Consider the following 26082-nt stretch of genomic DNA (forward strand, 5'->3'; position numbering starts at 1 on the left):
CATCGTGTATGTAAGTTATAAATACTCGGACTCATTGTATTTATAACTTATATGTTTATACATGCAAATATATAGATACGCACATAACCAGATTCCTCGTAATATCGTCAATCCGTCTTCAGTGTAGTTTTTTTACTTTTTTTCCCGCAGTTGAAAAACAATCTGCACGCACAAAAAATTACAGCTGGATCCTTGTAACTTCGACAAGCTCATTTATTCAGTCATGAAGGGTTGCATAATTAATACACGATATTTACACAATATAATATATTGTCACAATTCGCTCTTCATATATATATATATTTATATTTTCCTCTTTTTGCTTCTCCTTTTTTACGTGCTCAGATCCTAAGCTACAATTCTTCTTTGCACAATTGTATATTAATCGGTAACGCGTCACGTGAGGAAACGACGTGTTACTTGACAATTCATTGTTTATTGTTAATCGTTCGATCAAAGTCTCCCAAAATCGATCCGAATGCATACTCATATTACAGGCTTCAACATAAAAATTAATATAAAAAATGCATTCATATATTGATAGTATCCTCATCTCTCTCTCTCGCTCTCGCTTTCGCCCTCTCTCTCTCTCTCTCTCTCTCTCACTCTCACTCTCACTCTCACTCTCACCTAATTTTACCATCGATCAATTCATTGATGCCTTATTGTCACGAGTCAGGATGCTTGCTGGCTTCTCTTTATATAATAGTAAATAGTATAATATTTTTTAACATTAAAATCGATATCGTAAATTTGCAATGATTATTTAAGGTTTAATTAAAATGTCATAACTCAATTTGACATTTGTAAAAATTACTTTTATTTTTATCAATAATAATATTTATGCACGTTGCTTAATTTAATAATATACAAAATGTATAAAACATTGAATATTGGCTATCGCTGTAATAATAGCTATTTAAAAATGATACAGAAATACAGATTTATATTATCATACTTAGAATATACAATCGAGAATATTTAAATACGTTATAACGGTGATTGATAAAATCTAGTGGTGAAGTATTTACGTCATGAAATACCGCGCCTGCAAGCATCCTGAAGAACGTTGATGAGTGTTTGTGATTCTCGAAACATGTCTCATAAAAAATATAGCTAAACGACGAAGAATTATGTAATTATCACTTGAAGTGAGTAACGTTGGCGATTCGTCTTTCTACTGTTATGAAAAAAACGTTCATCTAAATCCATGAGAAAACTTATTGTCTTGTGTTGCCGAGGAGATTGCAATGATAAGAGATATTTTATGCTTTGCGGCTATAAAAGCTAAATCTTGTCATACAGCTATGTTTTATCAATTAAATTTTTAAGGCGGACGAATCGCCACGCTGCCTCTTAAATACGTTACTGCGATAACTAAAACTATGTAGGAAGTTAGGATAATTCTTTAATTAGGCGAGATCTCTTTTCAAAAACACCCTGTAGAAAACACGCTTGGTCCTAGAAAAATTCTGCTACGGATATGTGCAACGGTGCCATTTGCCGGGTCGCGAGCTATCTTCTCCGCTCATAGAAACGAAGTTCTAAGGATGCAAAGTATAAGCTACAATGATAGTATCACTATTGCTATGTTGAAAAGAAAAACTTTTCATTGGAATGCCGTGAGACCGAGAATGAAAGGAACAGATGAAATCGTGAAAACCGAAATTCCGTTCTCATTACATTTGTTCCCCTGGGCGGTTTAAGCGTTACACGTATACCAAAATCGAGACTCTACTTAAATATCACGTCTTGAGAGGCACAAACGCGCCCAAAGATCGAACAATCGGTCCATTTCAACAGAAATGCATGCAATCGATGGCGGGCAACACTTTTCTCTTGCTCTTTCTTAAATTCCTTGCTAATCTCGGAGTATTATAGGAACTAAAATCGTATTTCTCTTGTTAATCGTTATCAGTTAGAATGGTGAACGTCCATAAGCTTGTGCACTTTATGAATAAAAAAATGTCAGTAGAATATATGTCGATATTATTGACAATGAAAGAATATAAATCATTAATGAGATTTAAAACAGTAAACTGTGTTTTTTCATTTATCTTTGCTTTGAGAAATACGCGTGCACTTATGGACTCACCTGATAAATATTATTTTTTCAACTGTGAAGCTTTTCATTTTCTACTTTGCCTGCAAACGTCATCAATACACACCACTATTTCTTTCTAATACGCATTCCACGCGAATGTCTCCCAAGAACCGTTCTTATCCGCGTGATTTTGTCCTGCCAAAATTGTCTTTGCTTAATTTCTATTCTCTTGCTTCCTCTGTTAGACATCGATCGATTGTACTTGATTGTACTTGATTGATTCGCGTGTTTTGCGTTTAATAATCATCTACACATACACACATACACGCTCACACGCATTTTATCACCAGTGGCAGTCAAATGTAAAACTATTATGCGACGTTGACAATCGAGTGCCAGCGCGTAACAAATGCACTTTTAACCTTTTGTTTCTTCATTTTACAGAAATGAAAATTATTATAATTAAACTTAAAAATATATACGGAAAAGGGGAGAACGATGGTGAAAGTGCGTTTTTTTGAATGAAGGGTTAAATCTCCGCACGCACGTGTTGATTTTTATTAGGGATGCAAATCGTATTAACAATATATGAAAGTATTTCATACTTTTTTGTAATATAACGCGGAGATAATTTTGCACCAAACTGATTCTTTTCCTAAAATACTCGTGATGCTTTTTTATAAAATATTCACAGAACTAACTTTTTCGTAAAATTTCTATAAAACATTTTTAATAAGATAAAATAGATAAAAATAGATAAAACAGATAAAAATATATGAGAAATAAAATAGATGTCAGCATCAATGTATATGTACTTATATAAAATCACAGTTTTTTCCATTATATTTTTTTTAGTAATTTTCTAAAACTCTTTTCTTTAATGTTAAAGTGGTTTCATAACGCACTTTAGTTATTTGATAACTATATTTTCCGTGGATATTAAAATATCGAATATATCGAAAAATAATATAATAAACGGAGATAGCTCGTTATTAGAAAAATCTAAAAGAAATCTTACAAACGGTGCAAAAACCCAAGTGTTAATATGATTGCGAGTTCTTGTTTTATTTAATTATTGATTATCATTAATTGTAACATATTAATTTCTCAAGGCAATCGGATAGCCCGATATTTTCAGATAATTAATGCGCTTTTTTATCAACACTTGATAAAGTATTAAGTTAAAATAATTTATCACTAATTGTGAGAACAATTATACAAATGAATAGTAATAACACATTTTGAATTTTTAATAAATTGGTCTGATAATACCAGAGAGTATAAATGTTAATTTTATTGAAGAAATGATATTTCTTTTTTAATCGCAATTGTTAATTAAAGAACACGCAATCGCGCTAACACCTGCATTTTTCAGTTCATAACGGATTTGCCTTTCTTCTGAAGATAAAAGACCCCTTTTAGATTTCACGAATATATCGATATCGTTTTCTAGGTATTTGCATCCCTAGCTTGAAAATAAAACAGGCCGATGTGTAAAAGAAACGATAAATATGGAATGTTCGCCGGTGAGTAGTGAACGCGATGTCGATTCTCGTCGAGTTCAATTACAAATGTCCGCGTGCCAAAACTATGAAGTTGAGATAACGAGGAATAGGCAACGAGGATCGCACATACAGCAGACACTATCAAAGGAACACTACGACTACAACTAGCGGCGCTTAATTAATTACAGCGACATCGTTATCTCAACTTTTTGGTACACTGACCAGACATTTTCATTCGACTCTTCTAGGTTTAACTTTGTTCATCGCACGGAAAAAGATATAATCGCGATGAGACCTGCAGTCGCAATTATTTTTTTCTTCATCTAGAACGATATGTGTATCACATATAGATTTTCGAAAAGTACACGCAAATTTCAAATTGGATTTTTCAATTTTGAACCCGAATTTGGCTCAAAATGCACATCTAGACATTCGATTCGCATGTGTAATTTGTCAATTATTTTTCATTTAACAGTTAATCTATTGTAATTTGAGGAAAGAGCTTATAATTTATATGCATAATACATTCCTCATACAAAATTAATTAACATTAGATTTTTAGATTGTATAAATTATAATTTACAATTTTTTAAATAAAACTGCGATCAAATCATTTCTATATCGTGGCTGCGATATACACATTCGTTAAATTTTATCTTGTTTTGTCATATGTCATATGTGCAAACATATGATGTAACTAATATAATTAAAATTTCTCATGACGTTTTAGTGATAACACTATCAGTATCCGCTAGAAAAAACCGCGAATGAGTTAATCGTTTAAAAAATTGAGTAAGTATTTTACTTTGATAATATGGAAATATTCAACTAATTATTCTATCTTTTACAGTTCTGTACTCGAGTAAATTATTGAGATACTCAAGTATTTTCTTAGAGAAATGGCATTCATGTAACATTATCGAAGTTGTCTGATTTATATTGATAGCGTTAACACAAATATAAATAATGACATTAAGATAAATATATTTAATTTACCAAAATGCAAAAAACTTGCAATTGTTTTTCAAGAGAAATTAATTAATTCAGAAACGTGCGGTCGTGTCATCGCGTATATGCCTTCGCCGCGAAATCGAACGAGAGACATCAGCCTTATTTCGAGATTTATTCGGTAATCCGGTGGGCAAGTCCTGATGAGAGTCCGTCAAGGACTGAGATACAGATCTGGAAGACGAGCCGCTTCGCGCTTTAATCTTTTACACTGTTCTATCTTTCCGGCGTCCCGACACAATATGGCTGTCTCTTGTCGTAGGACGCCTCATTCACAATCTCTAAACAGTCAACAGAAAAATCTAGTTGATTTATCAAACTGATATCTCAACCGATCTCGCCCCCAATTCCATTATCCTTTCGATAGAAGAAGGAGACGATCGTCATCGATTCAAAGATCGATTGGGGTTTCTCTGACTTCCGGTTTCCGAAAAGACTCGCCTTCCTTGTCTCGATCTCGAGCCGGTCCATCTTGACTGATTACACCTGAGCAGGTTTGGCCTTGCCGACCACCAGCATTATCTTTTGCAGCAGCTTCGTTACGCTTACTGCAACAGGAACGAGCGACATGTTAGAAACACGATTGCGATGATTTGAAGTTTCGGATGCAGGTGCAAATTTAGCAAGGAATCGACAGTAGTCGACAACGCGATCGATCGCGTTTGCTGTTAGTTGCTGATATTTAAATTGTTAGGGCTTTGAGAGAGATTAGATTAGAGTGTGTTAGTGTGTGCGTGATGTCTGACGTGCGAAATTAAATCTCAACAATGTCTTGGTCAACTTAGGCGAAAGTCGCGGCGATTACTTAATTAGCTGTCTATTCGTAATCGATGAAACGATATTTCTGACATGTTAAATAAAATGTGGATATCTTCTTTTAATTTAGAAATTATTTAAGAGAGTAGAATAATATATTTTTCTAGCATAAAACAAAAAATTAAAAAAAAAATTCGATAATATTAAAAAAATTTAATTGTTGGCTTTTTTGAAGCCACTTAATTTTTTTCAAATTTCTAAGAAAAATATAATAAAAAAATTTTTAGTTAATTATATTATACAGTAAAAAAGTATAAGAGTACGAGTATGCAACGATGTATTAAAAAATTGGGTGAGATTTCAAATCGAAGAAATGATAAGCGAGATGAGAAAACAGACAAGTAAAAGTTTTTGTAAAAGCTTAGGAATTGCGATGGAATACTTTTTGAAAAGGAGTAACGACCAATCGAGATAGATATTGTACAATAAAATGTTAGTACACACGATATAGTGAGAGAAAATTTTGATGAAACATTTAAAAGCATGCATGGTGAATCGAAAGTGATCTCCAAAGAGGTTTTACTGGATAAAATGAAGAGGCAAAGAAAACAAATGAATGCTAAGCATGCGTGACATGACAAGAGTAAAATTATGTTACAGTGTGTTTTAAACCTTTGTCTTTTGTGGCCCCACGACTACCATCAGCTTCTGCAAAGTTTGGGTGACCCAGCCTGTGGGAATAAATTTGTTAAACAGAAACACACGGAACAAAAACCAAAAATTACCGCGAATTAGTTTCAAGCGTCCAAAAAAAATCCTTAAATTTTAAATTTTATTAAAAAGTTTAGTACTTGGCGATATTTTTCTTCTAACTTTTTTAAGTGATATTATAAATACTTCAACTCTCATATTTAACCTTTAGTTTCGACTCTCAGAGTTTTGTGTCGAATGTTGTTTTTATCGCAACATTCGAATATATTTTTCTTGTTCTCAATTGATGATATATGATGCATATTATATTTGTTCAACTTACCAACCCCTTGCTGGAACCATTTAGGTTTGTTCTTCCACGAGATAAACGCGAGATAAACAGGTACAGAAGAAAGTATCATCAGACAGCCGTATCCTATTAAAAAGAAAAACAATTATTTTTACGATATAATTGTTTATACAGTTGACGTAAATATTATCGATGACAAATTCTTACCGGTTTCAACGGGGCTAGCATACATCGGTACAATAGTTACAAAAAGGGTCGCCAGAATATAGAAGGCCGGAAAGATGAGGTTTACTTTGATCGGCCTCGACAAGTTCGGCTGGCTCCATCTGAGCCATGGAAGGCACAGAACGGAGACGCCTATGCTCAGCTAGAAATCAAGTTCAGTTTTAAATTAAACCTCGGAATTTAAATAATTATAACAGTTTATTTGAAAAATGATGTGGAAATCGAGTTTAAATTCGTAGAAAAAATCTGTCCTAAAATATTTGTCAATAAGCGTAGGTCACCTTTTATAGCGCGGCGCGGCGGTGTTACAAAGCAGCTATTTCTTAATAGAGTGGCTTTTATACACACTGTGACATCGCTGCGACGGTCTAAGTCAATTACGCCGAGTTGTATGAGCCAATTAGAAAATTATTACTCGTCCGGTCAAGTTAATGATTCGCCGCGGGCAGGTACATAAGCTTGCAGAGATCATGCGATCGTGACGCTCGCGTTGCACAACCTTCGTCATGAAATACTCACTCGTGTTTAGCATAATTAACGGGGAGAATCGACACACTGTTTCGCATTAATTATGGAAAAAAAAAAACTGAGCAAATCATGGCCACGGTACAACAAGATAGCCATCTCTTCGCGCGTGGCATTATTTTCCGGGATACGCGCACGCTTTAATCCAAGACAAAACGAAATATACGGCGAACGAAAATTATACGTACCCAAGTGGCGAAGCCGACGTAATTGATGAGAGCGGAGATGTCCGAAGAACATAGGTACAACATGGACAACAGGGCCTGAAAAAAAAAACGTGAAACGAGTTTTCGTTTAATGCTTGCGTTTGCGATGGTCGGTATCTTTAATTCTGACAGAGTAAATTTGATCACCGCAACAAGTTCGACAAAAAAAGCAATCTACCAGCTTCGTATTGTGTCTTGTTTGTCGATCAGCAATCATGTTGGTCAACAAACAAGAAGACTCGGCTTAGACACGCGAAATTTCGCGCAGCACGTAATCCTATTTTATGGCGTAAAAGTATGAAGAGAAAATTCATGCGAAAATTATTGAAAGAAAATTCGATCTCGCATCAGTTGAGATTAACAATATAATTTTAATATAGTGTTATTTGTGATATTTTTCGTTAAATTTTTTTAGAATAAAGTTGATCAAATTATTTACTAATAAAATTCACTTAGATTAGTTACAATTTTTCTTCTAAAGAAAGAATTACTATATTTATCGGTGATGTATTTTACGACGTATTAATACGTTATTGATCGATAGCGTGTAGTCTGCAGGCGACTTATATCTCAGCGAATTGGACTGAAATAAGTTTATAAAAAATTATTTGAGAAAGAGAAATGATTTACCATGCATATTACGGCGGGCGTAGGTGTCAGCCTGGAAATTTGGATCATCGTCAATATTTCCGGCATCTGACCTTCGCAGGCACCTGCGTAGAAAAGCCGTGAAGACGTGAGTAGAATGCCATTGACCGCACCGAATGTAGAGAGAGCCACGAAAACCGGTATTGTCCATGCCATCACACCGAATAATCTGTTTGCGTATGTCTGTTGATAATAGAGCCAATTTGAGAATTTTGAACGATGACAAAGTTATTTTAGAAATATTGGCCATAGCGATGTACCATTGATATAATACCATTGATAGGATAAATAATATAAATATATTTTTTAAATATATTATTTTATTACGAAAATAATATAGATACCCATACAGCACAAAACATCCTCAGGATATCCTCAGGACATCGAGGATATTTCGGTGTCTCAAGGATGTTCTGAGGACATCGAGATCTCCCCAAGATGTCCTAAGGATATGTAGGATATTTTGTGCTGTATGGGTATATTATTTCCATAATAATTGTATAACTTTGGCTGAGACTTGGAGTAAAAAATCACAAAAAGCTATATCTCATATTTCTCAAATATAAAGATTTTCATTATTTTCGTTTTAGTTATGAAAATTATCTCCATAATAATTAAAACAAAATAATGAAAATCGTTATTTGTAAGAAATGAATTTAATTTTTGTAATTTTTTACTCTAGCTTCTTATTAAAAAGATATATTTGCTGTTATTTACCACTGCCACAGCTTCACTGCCGAGCACTTCGACGGGACTCAATGTCGTGTAGAAGGCCATGTTCGTGAAAACATAGACAACAGTGACTAGAGTGCACGAAATACCAATAGCTCTCGGCAGGTTCCTAAAGAAATACGGTTGGACATGTACTAATAAATTCTACAATTAATGTCACTAAATTATGGTTTATTTCGTTACGTATGCTTTTGCTTAATTTGCTACGCTCTTAAACCCAATGTGCTTTTTGATTTTTGTTTCCTGCCTTTTTGCTTTTATATAAAAGCATATTTTTCTTCGGAAATTCAGAAAGGAGTAATTGTAAATCGCGATGTTTCTTGACTTCATGCGACAAACACATGAGAAGCAAAAATACGAAAGGCAAAGAGCAAGAAACAATACACAAGAAGCACATTGTAAATCAGACCTTAATTCTCACCTAACGGGATCCTTCAATTCTTCAATTATGAAGTTCAGATAATTCCAGCCGTTGTAAGCGAACAGGCCTGAATAAAAGCTAAGAGCTATAGACGTGACTTCCGTGTTGCTGTTCTCGAACGTGAAATTCTGCGTATGTCCTGAAAAAGTACGAGCAGACATCGATATAAATTGTTGTTTCAAATACAACATAAATAAATGATTTAATTATTTTGTAATATTTTTAATATTAATATTTTAGCATGAATAGTTTCTTAATATTCTTACTTTTTAATATTTGATGTAAATTTAATATTTTTTTTTGCATAAAATATAAACGTAATTGCAATATTGCCGATTGCAAAATATTTACGTTTTAATAATTTAATAATTTTTATTTTTTATTTTTTAATTAAAGAAAAACAAAGAGAGAGAAAGAGAGTCTTCTTTAATCAAGTTTTTGATAGGCGCTTTTAGAGGAATTGCTGACTAAAGACGAGTGTACAATTTCGTAGCATGCAAGATCGAAGAAAAGTTTCATCAGAACCACGATGTTACCGCACGCGGTCAAGGAACTATTTGGTTCGCTGAATAGTCCAATTTAAGCGATTCCTTGCACGCACACCGACTACGTCGCATTGCCTCTGCATTTAACCCACCTTTTTGATTGGGTAAATTGTTTCGTCCGGCAAGTGTATAATGTTGAAAAGACATCTAACAGGAGTCAAACAGTTCTGATTCCATTTTTGTGCTCGCACAAATTAATGATAAAGTTTTACTTTCTATTGATTTTATTTTACCAAAAATTTTGTTTGAGGCTTATTCGCCGGCAATTAAACTTAAAAATTAAAAATATCGCCGTGAATAATGAAAAATACATTTTTTTCGCAGAGAAAAGATTGAATTTTTCCAAATTTATCGCAAAACTTATTCCGGAAATACTTTTTATCGATATCTAGATTCTGTGAAATTCTTTTCTCACTTTATAATTTTACGTAATAAAATCTGACATTGTTTTGCTATAAAAGGACGATTTGTTTCTATCCTATTAATTTTTTATGCTCCTCGCGATGTTGCCTTCCAACATAACATGCCGTGACACAGCGAAAGATTGGTGTGTCGAAAAAAGTTGGAATGATCGACAGAATAGATAACTTATCTACAAGGAGAAAGCTCGTCTCATGCAAGATCGATTATTTTTAATTGATCGAAAGTACGCGGAAATTTCGAATATCTCAGCGTTCCGTGAAATCAAACGTTACGAGAAAACGAGAAAAATTTATGGCTCACGAAAACGTGCAACGCAATCACGGCACGAATTAGTGCCGCTCACAATTTATAGCAAATAGCTGCAACCGCACGCAATCGTGCTTTAACATCAGTGTCATTAACCTTCAATCCCGTAACATCTATTCGCTTTGTATAATTAGCTTATCGCATGTTCTACTTTAAAGATAGTAAACTACCGAAAATGTTGTCCAACATTGTCTTCATGAGAATATTTCACAGACAAACGCGATGCAAGAAATAGCACAATATTTTTAGACATTATAAATTTAAAAAATTTTTCCTTATTTGCTTGAATAAATCAGTGTGTGAAAGTTTATTCTGCTGATAATTTATCAATTAGGACTTAAACTTACCGGTGCAAAGCTGATACGCTCCAGTAAAGATTATAACGAAGAGCGCAAGAAGTTTCGCGTACGTGAAAATGTCCTGCACTCTCGTTGCCCATTTGACGTCCCAGCAATTTATAAAAGCGAGAACACCTGGCATACAAAAATGAATAGTAAAATTAATTATCGTAGAATCAGAAATATTTTTATAATTATGCAATAAATATAATTATGTTTCCGGGCAAGTGGCCTTATTTTTATATTTTACCGACAGTGAAGCAAAATATTACTTATAATATAAGTGTGATGTATTTACTTATTATGACTCATATGAATGCTACTAATCTAATTAAGAATCATGTGTGGTCGCACGTGTCATGGTCCAATGTCATGCACTTATATATCTCAATGTTTTGCCATAATTTTATGATAACAAAAATCCATTATGAATGACTACCGTATTGGTGAAACCGGTTACCGCTCGATTTCTTTACTTCAGATTACGCTGACACTATTTCGGCATTGTAAACATCACGGAAAAGAGGGTGGGAACGTGCTGATTATAAAAAAAATGGTATATGCTAATTTTAGACTGAGAGGGATAATTTATAAGCGAGAATACGTTATTCACAATTGGTCGACTAAGTCTCTTCCTCTTGAGAATTCCGCGAAAATGAAGATTGCTGCGACAGTTTTATTAGCGTAGGTCGATGATAGTGTGGTAATTTTCGTAATGTTCGTAGTGACTTTATGTCGGCTGCATCGAGGGAAAAGTTATACATATATAACTTTATAGCTGTGTACTTTGACAGGGTAATGGGAAGTAATAAGCCTTGTCAATGTTTCAATACTATTCTGATTTAAAGATGGCAATAAGAATTTTTTAAGTAATCTATACATTTCAGTCCGCAAATTGCAAAAGTCGATGATAATTAGATTAATAAAATTGCGCTGGAAAAATGCATAAATTAATTAATAAGCAATATATATTTTTCTATTTTATGTTTTTATTTAAATTGAAATGTCTGGATATTAAAAAAAAAATTTTTTTTAAATTCACATCATTAATAAATTTTCTTCTTTTAGTTACTAAAATTTTTTTCTAAATTTTTGTGTGTTAGTAGAGTTTGTATCTCAAATCCGACAGCCAGAAATATTTAATTTAAATAATTATAATCGTAAGCTATTTTATTTCTTCGTCGAAGTGGAATTCTTCGCGCAAAAAATTCCACATTCGACGACGTGAAACATTTCTGTTGCGTCCTTGACGGATTCGCGCGAAAGAAAAGGAAGAAGAAATGTCGAGAGACTGACGCAATATCGCACAGAAATATCGCGAGACTCCGTCCGTCCTTTCCCCTTCGCGCCTTCCTCAAGCTTCTTCCTCTTCTTCCACCCTTCGTGCAACCGCTTCGTCCTTCTTCGCCTCGTCGCGTCATTCCCCCCTACCGGCGAATTATGCTGTTGTGGGGACCAGTTGTCACGTTATTAAATTACATTTGTTCACAATGAGACGTGATTGCCATCAGGCTTTTGACTAGCGGGACTCCGCGAGTGTCTTGTATCGACATTTTCAGCGCGCCGTACGTCTAATCGTCACTTTCCACTGGCCGTCCACGTGTCACCGTGATCATTGTGTCGATTGATATACTATACAGTTAAACTCTTATACTAAACTATATAACTAAAGATTTTAATTTTAAATCGTAACATTTTTTAAATTATATATGGAAAATAGAGATTGTTTATTTATAAAATTGTAAAGGAAAAACTACGGGAACATGATTGCAAAAGTCTGTCAAAAATTGCCAATGAAAAAGAGAAAAAACAATTAGTGAACCGTCGCCGATTATTGTTTGCAAATATATCCGATACGAGGATACAAAGGACACGCTCTTGCATGCTCTGGTCATTGATCTCTATCACTTGCCAGGATGCAATGGAAAGGGATTGCTACTGATTCGTTCGAGGAAGACAAAATTATCGAATGCATTTACATTACTTATGAGGTCAAATAATAGAATTTCACAATTCATGCGATTCCAGTTTTGTTACATTTTTTAATAATTATTTAATTAGCGAATCTTTTGTAATTTTATGCAAACTTAGCATTAATTGAATCGAATATTTATTTTATTAATTAATTGAATATTTTTCTGATTTTAAATAACTCTCATTCAACAAATATTTTATTACAAATTTTCTTTTAGAGAGAGAGTGGACTCTAAATTATCTCGAAAATGGAATTTCTCTCTATTACTAATTTATAATCTTTTCTGGCTGATAGATCTGGCTGATAGATCGGAAAATATTGAAACGCGGCGCTCATTTATTCACAAATGACATCCTCGTTGCCGATTGAACGCGTGTATTCGCGCTTCGCAGGAAAACTTATTCCCGGTTTGTGGAGCGATTTATCGGAAAATAAATGGAGCTTTATATACAGCGAAATCTTATTTCCCTCGAATATAGATGAATATAGATGAGCTTCCCGGTTCGTCATTGACGACTGCTCGTCGCTTTGCATCTCGTGATATTTTTCTCGCGCTATTTCGCACTGAATTCAAAATATATGTCTCGCGCGAGAGAATTATTGCAGGATGTTTATATTTGTTCAATTAATGAACGACTAGTTTCCAATTACTCGAAGCGGTTCGTCAAAGATCGCGCCGATCGAACACAGATCGAACGTAACAGGATTACGGTCTGTTACTCCGAAAATATTTAATGCTTGTTACGGCGTCTTTTAACATATTAATGATATCAGGTTTTCCACTTAAATGCGCAAAAATCAGTATTTCAGTTAACATGAAGATAAATATGTTTTAAACATTTGCTATAAATATATATGTATAAATCGTTTTGGATAAGCAAACTTTATTTGAGTCGTATATATGTCCGCGTTATCGCAACATGCTTAATTTTAATTGATATATGAATCATTTAATATCTGATTACTATAACCATTTGATTACTATAAACATTTCAAGGTTTCTTTTATCGATCTTATCGAGATGGAATGTAATAGTACCTGGCGTAAATATTTACAAAGTAAAAAGTGCTTCGTCGATTGTCTCGCGAGAAAAAGTAACTGAAATACAGTTATGTCTGCGCATCTGTAAAGCGATCCGTTGCACGCAGGAGTGATACCGAAGCGAAAGAAGTGCGGAGTCAAACCGACCGCAAGGAACACGATCTGGCCATTTGCAATCGTATCCTCGCCCATAAAATGGATCTACCAAAAATGGACTTTTATCGTGCGGTTTGTGTATCGTATGTGATTATTGAAACTCTGGCGTATAACGAATATTGAAAAAGCAAGCAGAGTTGCATTGAGCAACTTCAGTAATATCCAGATAATTTCTGCAATTGCGATTATTAATAATTGTTATTAATAATTATTAATTATTATTAGAATATAATTATTATTAGAAAAATTATAATTTCGCACTAACATCCCGCGACGGCTCTCTATGCCTTTCTATTATATTAATTGATTGTTATCATTTGAGCCTTTATATGTATTAATTATTATTTTTGCAATTGCGATTATTAATAATTATTAATCAAATAATTATCAAGATTAATTAATATATTTTATATCCAAATAATTTCTGCAATTGCGATTATTAATAATTATTAATAATTGCAATTGTAGAAATTATCTGGATATTACTGGAGTTGCTGCAACTCTGCTTGCTCTTTCAACAATACTCGTTATACGCCAGAGTTTCAATAATCACATACGATACACAAACCGCATGATGGAAGTTCATTTTTGGTAGATCCATTTTGCGGGCGAGGATACAATTGCGAATGGCCAGATCGTGTTCCTTGCGGTCGGTTTAACTCCGCACTTCTTTCGCTTAATAATTATTAATAATCGCAATTGCAGAAATTATCTGGATATAAACTATATTAATTATGAATCGTCAGTATTAAGTTTAATTTATTTTGTGTTATTTTCGTTACATTTTTTTCTTTTTTCACTTGATAATTATTTGAGTTAAATATTTTACGAGAACATTTTATGATATTCAACCAGTGCGCTATCAAACGCTCGCTTGCGACGAACGAAAACGGTGAACACGTTACATCGCGGAAAGCGATGTGCAAAATTGCGTGCGTCCTCGAATTTCCGCGAGAATACGCCCCATCCCGTGACGTAATTTACCGTCATTTTATTTATTTCTATCGGCGACCATGAACGAATTTTTTTGTTATTAACTGTTATTCAATCATACAGCAATGTTACGCGTGGCTTCGTTCGGGCGATTTTTTGCCATTGTAAGAGTAGAAGTAATTAAATTAATTTTCGAAAAGAGCATATATTGCGTGATTGCATTGTGCAATACTATTAGATTAAAAATGCAAAAGAGGAGACACTGTGATAATTTCTATTTACAAAGTGGTTTTAATTAGAAAGTATTTAATTATTATTTTACATAAGAAAATAATAATTAAACTACTTTGAAAATTAAAGCAAACGAATGTGGAATTAATAAGAACTTAAGACATGCTTATATCACACTTAATCGACTAATGCATTTTATATATTAGGCGAATTATTTTGAATTAAGATATTTTAGGATTTTTTGAAAAGGATTTATAATAATTTTTTAGAAGAATTCTTCTTTTGCAATAAAGCAATATAAATCCTTCTCAAAAAAAAAAATTCTTCTTTTGCAATAAAGCAATATAAATCCTTTTCAAAAAATCTTAAAATATCTTAATTCAAATCTTTATTGCGAAAGAAGAATTCTTTTTTCGCAATAAAGCAATATAAATCCTTCTAAAAAAAAAAAAAAGAATTCTTTTTTCGCAATAAAGATTTGAATTAAGATATTTTAGGATTTTTTGAGAAGGATTTATATTTTGCTTTATTGCGAAAAAAGAATTTTTTTTTTTTTTTTTAGAAGGATTTATATTGCTTTATTGCGAAAGAAGAATTCTTCTTTTGCAATAAAGCAATATAAATCATTCTAAAAAAAAAAAAGAATTCTTCTTTCGCAATAAAGCAATGACAATATAGCATAAATAAGCAATATAGCATTTTTGTATTATATTTAGCAGCATGTTGAGTTTCCGTTTTAGGGTGGAAAGTATCCTTGAGTGACACAATTGTCCTACGTCACGACTGATGTCAAATTTCTCTTTTACGCATATTTACGGTTACATAACCACGTAATAATTTGCATTTACCGCTCGCTTTTCATGATTTATGCGGCATTTCTCTTGCAATTGCTCGCGGAAGTTAAAGGGAATAAAAATTGCGACACGCATAATGCTCGTAATTTTCTCACGATAGTAGAAAAAGGAGGAAGAAGCAGAATGTCGGTTTGCGGCGGGGGTGTCATTATCTTTGCGCATCGAGAAAAAGCACGGACGAAATTGTTACGACATTTTGTTTCTATTTGCTATCAGATTGCTACATTATGTTATTTAAAGCGTGTAGTAAAAAAGGGAGAATAATTTGAAGGACGTTTTTTATCCCATCTTGTCGCGCAAACCGTCAATAGAACGTGCTGCTGTTTTTATATGCAGGCTAGCAACAGGATTCACATCGAGTGAATGTATCAAATCAATGTAACAATGTAGAATTATTACTTTGCAATTTGCTTTTGATTCAATAATTAATTTTAATTTTGCTTGCGGTTGGAATTCTTTTTACCGCTATATTATATTATTAAAAAGAATATTATTTCGCGGATTGCGAGTTCCATTTTAAGCCGCCTTATTAGTAACTAGCTGTACTAACAACTAAGAACGCACAATTACGATCTATACTTTGTTTGCCACGAGAAAAGAATAGCTGAATCCTCTTTAGAAAATGAACAGAAAGAACAAAACGCCAAGGACGAAATATAGCGTAGGAAAGCTCGTGACTGTTGGAATATTGTCGAGCTTAGAATGTTATATATATATATACGCAGCTTCCTTTAGAAATGCGTAAGAAGCTTCATTGAAATTCCCCAGTGAGAGTCTGGCAAATAATTGCTGCGCGAGCAAAAAACAACTCCTAAAGATAAGATTTTTTTCTTTCCGCACAAAATGTTCAATTGCATTTTTGCAAACGTTTTGATCTTAGCAAAATCAAGAAAGGACATAAAATTATCATAATCATTTCTATCTTTTATTCAACGACTTGTTGCATTTTTTGCATCTGAAACTTGCTTATATAATTTTGTTATAAATTTTATAAATCTATTTTTATTCAATAATACTATTCAAAATGTTGAAATTTATGCATTATATATAAATAATTTTGTTGCTTGTTAATTTTTTTTTTAAGAGAAAATCAAATGTTAAGAGATTTTGTATATGATTCCAATATTACGAATACATGCAACTTGTTTTATCATAAACTGCAATTCAGCGATTCGCAATCAAATGATAAAAAGATGAAATCAAAATTTCTACGTGACCTCTGAATGTTTATAAATAAAATTTATTGAAGATGCAATCTCGTGATGAGAGGAAATGCCGTAATCAATTTAATAATTTTATCCAAGAAAGAGAGAGCGGATTAAATACCGAAGAAAGACTTCAATAATTTTAAACGCAAGATGCAAGTAAATAAATTATATGATGAATCGAACAAACAAATCCTAACAATAAATTAATTAATCTGATTGACTGCTAGTCTGACGCACGATAAATCATGATTCCTTAATTGATTGATTCTACGAAATGATTAATAGAAAGATGTTCTGGGGGCAAGTTGAAAAATGAATGATGAAGCGGTTGAGGAAAATTACAGGCGCGAATCAAAGCCTCGAAGTGACATTATGTATAGTCATTAACATGATTGCTGTGGGAAAGACGAATATTTTGTGTGAGCCATATTGTCGGTCCGTTTGAAATCGTTAAGTGCACGATGAACGCGCGTGTCAATGAAATTCAGTCCTTGGCCTCGGTATTATACTGCGTAGAGGATTACTTGCCGTAGAGGATTATTAGGATTAGAGACATAATCAATCTCATTTGATTGTAATAATATATATTAAGTATTTAAGTTTAATTGCGCCAGGCTTCGCATGCCGATCACACGTTCAATCGCGCGGTGTAAAAAAAAATTATAAACCGATCCGTTGAATAAATTAATATGATAAAATCGCGCGTGCGAAACAGGTCGGTCTGGTAGAAAGTTGAATTTTGGACTGATCTTTTTTTCTTTTTTTCTTTTTTTTTTTTTTTTTTGAATGTCTGATTCCATTCGTGTGAGATACGATTTTTCATCGTCTACTTACATATGCAGCAGACGGCGAGCATTCTTACGGAGTCGTCGGGCGGTGTGCAGTCCGGGAAGAGCGGCTTGAGGACGTAGACGCTGAAAGTCAAGGCTACGATAGCCTGGCTGCAAGGGCGAACTATCATGCACTCGACCCATAATCTAACGAACGCCAGAAAAGGCCCGAAGGTCTCCATGATATACGCGTAATCCGCGCCCGATTTTCTGATCATGCAGCCGAGCTCGGCGTAGCAATAAGCTCCGATCTGTGGAAAGATACGTAAAGAATAGGCATTTAACTCATTTGGCACAGATATCGCTGTTTGTACATTAAAACAGATTTCTCGCGATAAATTTCTATCTTTACTAATTTGGATTCTCATGTTTTTATTCGATTTGACGTAAGCAAACGCGAAATAAATTAAGGCAACAAGGTGTGTTTACGCGCGCTACGAAATCCGAATGCATCGCGAATTTGCATATTGTCGCCATTTTCGTGTTTGACAATCTTTAGGTCCTGGCAGCTTGAATCATATTGCGTCTAGTATAATCGTGAGGTAAATTAAGCTTTTTATGCTTTTTGTGAAAAAAACAATTTGGCGAGAATTCCGGAAACTGTTTTTAGCTGAAAGGAGAGAAAAATTGAACATACCATGGAATAAATTCCTGATGCCGTCCATACGAGAAGACTCGCGTTCACGCTGCCGGTGTACTTAAGGACGCCCGTTGGGCTGACGAAAATGCCAGAACCGATGATGGAGCCGACGATGACGGTGACGCCGTTGAGAAGCGACATTTTCGCTTCCAGCTTGATCTCATCGTTGCGGTTCTCGCTGGTAGGGATCGGATCGTAGGGACCCTTCTCACCATCTTTGATACTCCCTGACTTCGACATTTTTCCTGAAACGCGCAACAATACTATACAATTTTGCATTTAGATTTTTAAATATTTATATTAATTTAATTTGAAGTATTTTTTATCCAATGAGGAAAATACTACAAGATTGAAAAAGTAAACGCTTTTTATTCTACGATCTACGATTTCTGAACAAAGTATAATGCGACTAATGATGTTTGTCATGCCATGTTATGAAATGCGTAAAAACTTATCAATTCTTTATTATTTTGCTATTCATTCATGGGCTTGTTATTAGAAATATTCAATTTGTAACTTTTCGCATATCGTCAGTTGATTCACATTCGATAGATCTATTTTGAGGAAGATAGGAGTGCTTTTTTCCGTTTTAAAATATATTTAGATGTAGAACATTATGTAGTATAATACCTTACGTAACAAATCATCAATTCCTTTACGTTGATTATACACTACTAGGATATTAAATCGATGATCATATTGAAATGATCGCGTTCAGTCACGCAACAATCACGTAAACCTCTATAAAGTCATTTTTTATATTTTTAGTTATTTTCTTATTTATTGAGCAATTTAGTTTTTATAAAAAAGTATTCTGTCAAACATAAAGCAAGAGAAAACATTATGTTAATCAAGATTAAATTACTCGTTTTTTTTTTTAATATTAATTATATATCGTTAATTATACCGGAATTATGTTTGATTAGATCAAAATTTATTTGGAAAAAAAAACAAGACTGTATCACCTATTTTTTTTAAACGAAGAATTTATATTTACCTTTTTCTTATCAGATCTTAAAGTAATGTGATAAAAGCGTTTGTGTAAATCCTGATCTTTAGTTTCATGGCTGATACTTTCTTTCGAAGGATTTTTCACGTTCTTGTTCTGAATAATGCATCTGACATCGCTTGAAACGAAACGAGCGAGCGGGAACAACTTTTACTTTGTAATCAGCAATCAATTCATCTTGGAGAAAAGAATCTCCGTTCTCGTATATCGGCGACGATACAGGTAAAGTTTCTGCGTGGGTGAAAGATCGATTTTATTCCAATTCGGTTTTTAGAAATCTTGCACACTCTCGTAATGCATAGCAAGTTCTATTTGTTGACATCAGGTTTGTTCTGCGGAAAAACTTCCTGAACCTTTCAAGCGATATCGATTGTTCAATTTGATAGAATGTAGTACTCATTAAATATGCTTCAGTGTCAAAGGTCGTGAAAAAATTTCAATATCAAAGCAACTTTAAAGAAAGAAGTCAATATTTAAAAAGAAGAAAATTCAATAGAAAGTTTTATACATTAATATTTATATATTGTTTGTATGAGGAAAAATGAAAAAGTAAAAAGACATTTACGATCGATTTGGGTATTAGAAGAGAAATCCTTTTTTATTTTCCCTAGTAAATATATCGAATAATATAGTTTTACATTAATTTTTATTATATTTACCGATCGTTTTTGCTTAACAAATTTTCCGCTTAACTTCTCGCTGTGAGGAAGGAAATTCCTGCCGCTTGTGCGTTATCACACTTATTTGTTCTTAACTTTATCATTTACGTCTCAGAACTCTTCGTTTCATCTCTATCAGAATCCGACGCTACGTCGCGAGCGCAGCTGCGTAACTAGCGCGTCAAAATAAATTTCCGAATGAATTAATTTGAATATTGTTACTATTTACCGAACTGGATCCCGACCAATCATGTGCGCAATTATCGATACACCTTACTGTCACCTATCTAACGGTTTGCTTCGAGGAAATGAGAAACCTGTTTCCCGATACGCCTGCTCGCATATTCATTAATTACCATACATCTAAAATACCGAAACATAATATCCGATTCGCCGATCGATCGCCGAGCCCGCGGCCGCGTCGCTGCCAATGTCGTTTTGTCGCGTTGATTTATCGATCGCTCGATTCTCGATTTCCTGTACTCTATCGTAGATTCTCATATGAGAACGTTAGATCTAATAAAAGGCATCATTCTTACGTTATAATACTATTTATTTGATACTAATATTGTTAGCTCCATGTTTTGCGTTTAAGAAATTATATTTTTCTAACTAGGGAATGTTTTTTTCAGATTGAATTGTCCTTGGCGAATGCGAGAATTAATAACAGTAAAGCTTCTACACGGATCCTAGTCTTTGAAAATCGTATCGAGTCACTTACGACGACAGGCGGAATGAATATTACGGCGCCTGAATAACGTAAATCGCTGAAGCGAGTAAAAGAGTAGAATATTGCAGGGCTTCCTGCCCGGAGATGCCCGACAAATCCGTACCAGACGGCAACTTGTAGAGGTATGTCAGTTTTTTTTATTACAGGGTTTCTGTGTTCTTTAAAGTAGAACGGTTTAAGCGTTAACTCATTTTACTTACATATGTCGGTGCAATATTTATTCTTCTATTACTTAAATTGTTCAACGAAATGAGAGGCTTAGTAAATCTTTTTTTAAAGTCTTCTCAGTAAAAATGTGATTGAGAAGAGTTGACAAGCAAGCTACGAGATAATACTAAGAAAGCTGAGAACTCAGTAATAGAATAACGTAGATTACGGAGGCTTATGTAGCGCTTGTGAGGAAAGTTTGCGCGCGCGTGTTTCTGTAACAAGTTTATAAACTAATATGCGCGACCCTTTCGCTGTCGATAAAGATTTATTCGCTCGTGAAGCGGAACGCAATTTGCACTTATCAACGTCTGTCCTTAAAGTCAATGCCCTTCCAGTTTTGATATGTCAATCGTGCGAGTCTATTGTTGAAAAAAATTTATTCACCTCTGTGCCTAGCACGTGGCCGGATCTTTAATCACATCGCGCGACGACATTTCGTCTCGCCCACGACACGATATGTCCAGTATCGAGTGTTGTAGTTTCGCGTTACAATCTAAACACACTCTGCAATACATTCTGCATGCTCCGTTTTTTTTTTCTAGCGTGGGAAACATCTTTGCAAATAAGAAAAAAAATATATAACAATTGAAACTAAGAAAACAGTAACAAATAATAATGCGAAGCGGCACCAAAAAAAATTATATTTATCGAAGTATAGATTTTTGTTAAAATTTTTTAGATGAAAATTATATATCTTTCACTAAAAATAATTATGACATAATTATCTGCTATTGTGACGTTATATTTTATCTGCATTTTTTAACTTTTGGATAGAAGTTTGGACGTCGCAAATATTTATTGCATATGATTTTACTCACGGTGCTACCGCGGTGTTCCGTGATGGGGTAACGCACCGTAGAACCCCTTTAATTCTAATGTGAGTCTTAACGCGTCAGTCTGGCGCATTCGTACTGCTTCAGCTGCCCGAGTCACACGCGACACACGTACGAAATTGCGCATACGTACACGCATCGTCTATTCTAATAATTCTCCCTTCGTTCCATACGTGTGTGTAGATATTCGTGAACAAGCATTGGGAGAGGCTTTGTCCGCGCCTTACAGGCATTATCTAGAATCTTTTCTCTAATACCGGTCCTTAAATGCCGACCACTTTGGACCAGACATGCCAACGACGTTCCACGAAACCGTTCCCTCCTTTCAATTTCGCTAGTCTAACGGATTTTCGCACGAGATTTAGTTATGATCCAATCAGTAATTTAGGCTTACTCTGCCATTTCCTTAATTATTACTTTTTAACTCATTAAACATAATTGAGAAATTTGATTTATCAAATCAGAAAAATAAAGAATTACAAATTGCAAATTTTATGCACGCATCTTTATGCTTTTTTCTTTACATTTATCCATTTTGTGAATTTGTCACAACATTTTTAATTTATTGTTATTTTTATAAATTTTAGATATATATATATATAAAATATTATTGTAGGAGATACATTGTGTGTGTGTGTGTGAAATATTATTATGAACAAAGTTTATTACGATCACGTCGGTATCACGAGTACAGTTCTAGCGCGTGCTGACTAAGGTCGCGACATGGTACCCATGAAAGTCTAACCGAATGTTGCATCATTGCTTTTTATTGATCCTGACTCGACCTCTGTGCCTACCAGCGTACTGGTCTGATGTGAACTGTGTTTAAAGACACCTGCTGCAAGAGCAAAGACCACTGGCATCGATTACCTTGTCGGTAGAACGATGACATGCCTTTTACGATGTGAGAAGACAAATCGTTTTGTTCTATTCTTGAGAGTTTTCTGTAAAGAACCTAAAATAACATCTTGATTGTCGTAAAAAGTTTGTCACCGCAATGAACAAAAGTCACGTTCTTTAATACGGAACGTAAAAATTTGCTAATCTGACGTGCAAAAACTTAGATAATTATTCTCGCGAAAAGTAAGGTCGAGTCGGAGTCAGTTTTCTATTTTTAGAGCTTAATGTTGTAGTTAAAAATTTCTATTTAAAACAATGGTAGCCATTTCGAAACATTTTAAAATAATTCTTGCTAAATCTTTAGCAAGGAAAATTCCAAGGAAAATTAACGACAACGCAGTTACTAAATGTCAAGATGTTTTAATCGGTGATATTAAAATCAAAGTTAAAATGTATCATATCTATCAAAGTCAGAGTCGAAGAATCGTAGCTGTACAAATAGTGAGGAATTTTGGGAAGAAAGGAGTGCTTGTGTGTCATAAAATCGCGATAAGATAGCTCGGTTAAAAGACGACGTAGACCGACACTATTTGTCGAGTAAAATTGCGAGCGCGAAACGCAAGAGTGCATCAGCTCTCTTTGCATAATTTGACAAGTGACATTACTTCCGGTATTGCGTATACACTCTTGGCTTTCGCGTACTCTCGAGTACCTTTTCGAGTTCGCGTACTTGAGAGCGCGATATTCGTTAAACGATGGCGAAAGGGCCAGTTTCCAGCGGCAACGCGAGTGAAGAGCGAGCGTGGTGGCTGACAAGAAAATCAATAGACCACGTGGGTCGCCGACCGGGTTTCCCGAACGCAGTTTTCGCTCCCGCAAGATAATGACGCGGCAAGATTAGCGCGTCAAATTGACCAAATAGGAACATTCGTTATTCATTTCTTTATCGCTGGATATCGATAAGAGGCTCGTGACGTCATGCACGGATATATGAAGTTAACAAAGAAGACGGAAGTAAAGCGATCGATAACTCTTCGTGAATCACCAAAATTCTATTTTTGTGAAAATTAAACGTTATCTAAAAATAATAATTAACGTCGTTTTCACTTTTCAGTTGACTTGTAGTTGGTGAACATATTTTTACGTTTTTTATTACAAATGTGGATAATTTTTTACTCTTCAAATATTCTCCATTGTTTCTTTAAAAAAATACATTTTTATTTCACCATTAATTTTAAATATATCTTTTTATCACATTTTTTATATGTAACATTTTCTCAGTAAACTGCGCGTTAATTTTTGGAGCAAGATTTTTTCGAACAATTTATTTTTGCAAAGATAATTATTGTTGATTTACGATTTGTTATCTAAAAGTAGAGTAAAGAATCGTTGAACTTAAGGCGTAAAAATTTGTAACACTTAATGGCAAAAGATCAAGTTTTAACGAACTTGTTTAATCTTTTACGCAGAAGATAATAAACATTTGACGCTTCTACTGAAGTTCTCTATTTATAAAGTATAATCGATATTAAGATGTGTGTTGTATACTTTACACGTGTCGCATCCAAATGCGCGAAAAACCGCAATCAACTTGCGAAGAAATCAATGCGAATTGTTTGCGAACGTTTGAACGTTACATTGCTTTAATGGGTTTGTGTCAGAAATTCAAATATTGTTTCATTCATTATTCATAAAATTAATTAAATTACATATGCCTTAATTATCATATTTATGCGTTTTTAATTATATCTATTCAAGATAATTTGTATTCATTATTAAATGTGAAACTTTAATTTCTCTAAAACTTCACAATAATTATATTTTTTTATTTGTCTTCTGAAAAAGCTTTTGAAAAAATTAAGGACATCCGTAAATATGAAATAAATTTGCGAAACGGTTGTCTATTTTTTACTACAACATTGTAGCAATACACCGAGAGCGAATGTAATAATTTAACGACAAAGTCGCGAAATATCGACGCAATTGCTCGTAGCTTTTGCGTTTCGCCTACGTAGAATTACGGGGTTTCTCGCAATTTCCGCGTTGATCCGTGATACACAGTTCACCCTTTAACCTTCTCCCGCCGACTACGCACACCCGAAACCGCCCTTCTGATATAACGCACCCTCGGATGGCGGCCATGCTGCGCAGAGCGCGGCGCCGCCGGGTACGAGCACCACGTTGCATTTTCGCAAGCCTATCGACGATGCCACCGATATTGCGCTCATATTGTACACTCCACCCCCTGGCCTAACATTTTTCGGCGACGTCGGGGGATTCCGCGCGACTTTTCATTCAACATCGCGACGAAATGCGCAGCGCGGTGCACGCGTTGCGACGCGACAATTCGCGGTGTCTCGGCGTCGGCCGCGGCCTCGCTTCTCACCTGTAGATGTTCGCACGTCCGTCTGGAATCCTTGCCGCGGGATATCGTCCGAAAATTAAGGGTCGCCGAGGAAAAACTCGGGAGAAAATTCGCGCGCGCGTTACTGCGAACTTAGGGATCGATCACTTAGACGCCATCGTGCGAATTTCTCTTCCGGAACCGTCGGGCTCTCGCTCTTTCTGTCCTCCGGTCGATCGAACCACCGCGAGGTAGTGTCACCTCGTCGCTCGCGCGGATTTTATCGTTTTAACGACGTGCGGCACGAGATAGCACGAGGACGAGCTCGGACGGAGGCGCGGAGTGTGCACGACGCGCTGGTCGGACTCTGAATGACCGTCGCTCACTCCCGTCCGTCCCGTTGTACAAGCTTCGCACATATTTGTGGTATGTATGTATGTGCTTCTATACGTACATGAATGGCGAAGGAAACCGCGCCACCGTGCCACCCCTGGAATGGTGTATCGAGCGGCCGCCCCTGGCGCCGTTCCATCCGACTTCCGTGGGGTAAATAAGGATTAAAAGAAACGAGCAAATGGAAGTAGATATTTAACGTGCAGAAGAAGGAAAAATTAAAAAGTTATTTGATTGAGATAAGAAAAAGTGAAATTAAGATAACGTCTTTTCTTCTGAATAATAAACTCGCGTTTGTATCTGTAAATTTAAATAAAAATAAATGAGGATGAATAAAATAAATATTTATCGCTAACTGATAGCAGCACGCGGACTGCTTGCGTAGTTGTGTTTTATTGTGTTACAATTGATAACATTGTATAATTTATTAATTGGAGTTTAGTTTGTTGTTAAACGATTTAAACGTGTGAATAGAACAGCGACTAGCAAACTAGACCAATTGCAAGATACAAGC

At 34.7% G+C, this 26082-nt stretch overlaps 2 protein-coding genes across 8 annotated transcripts in view; one reads left to right on the forward strand and one right to left on the reverse strand.

Moving 5' to 3' along the window:
- Positions 1-26082, forward strand: part of Gprk2 (G protein-coupled receptor kinase 2) — an 87492-nt gene that overhangs the window by 55350 nt on the left and 6060 nt on the right. For 2 of the 5 annotated variants that reach the window (XR_001100833.2, XR_001100834.2), the window contains exon 9: positions 20851-21070. The exons of 1 other annotated variant lie outside the window; for it this stretch is intronic. The gene's annotated coding sequence lies outside the window, so the exon portion shown is untranslated. Of the gene's footprint in view, positions 1-20850; positions 21071-21932; positions 24552-26082 lie in introns of those variants that run through there. 2 more of the 5 variants (XR_010890033.1, XR_001100832.2) reach the window with 2 other exon arrangements.
- LOC105672495 (large neutral amino acids transporter small subunit 1) lies at positions 190-25546 on the reverse strand. Of its 3 annotated transcripts, XM_012367468.2 has the most exons (12): positions 25218-25546; positions 18548-18795; positions 17915-18161; positions 10692-10817; positions 9071-9209; positions 8635-8758; positions 7900-8100; positions 7252-7326; positions 6521-6680; positions 6347-6439; positions 5986-6044; positions 190-5105 (listed from the first exon to the last, which is right to left on the reverse strand). In XM_012367468.2, exons 2-12 carry the CDS (start codon positions 18788-18790, stop codon positions 5103-5105), a joined length of 1470 nt encoding a protein of 489 aa, XP_012222891.1. In that variant the 5' UTR covers positions 18791-18795; positions 25218-25546; the 3' UTR covers positions 190-5102. The 3 variants fall into 3 exon arrangements, with proteins under 3 accessions (XP_012222891.1, XP_012222887.1, XP_012222889.1); XM_012367464.2 differs by lacking the exon at positions 5986-6044; XM_012367466.2 differs by lacking the exon at positions 190-5105 and having other exon boundaries at positions 5980-6044.

The sequence above is a fragment of the Linepithema humile genome, chromosome 4, assembly GCF_040581485.1.
Source record: "Linepithema humile isolate Giens D197 chromosome 4, Lhum_UNIL_v1.0, whole genome shotgun sequence".
Classification (NCBI taxonomy): Eukaryota; Metazoa; Arthropoda; class Insecta; order Hymenoptera; family Formicidae; genus Linepithema; species Linepithema humile.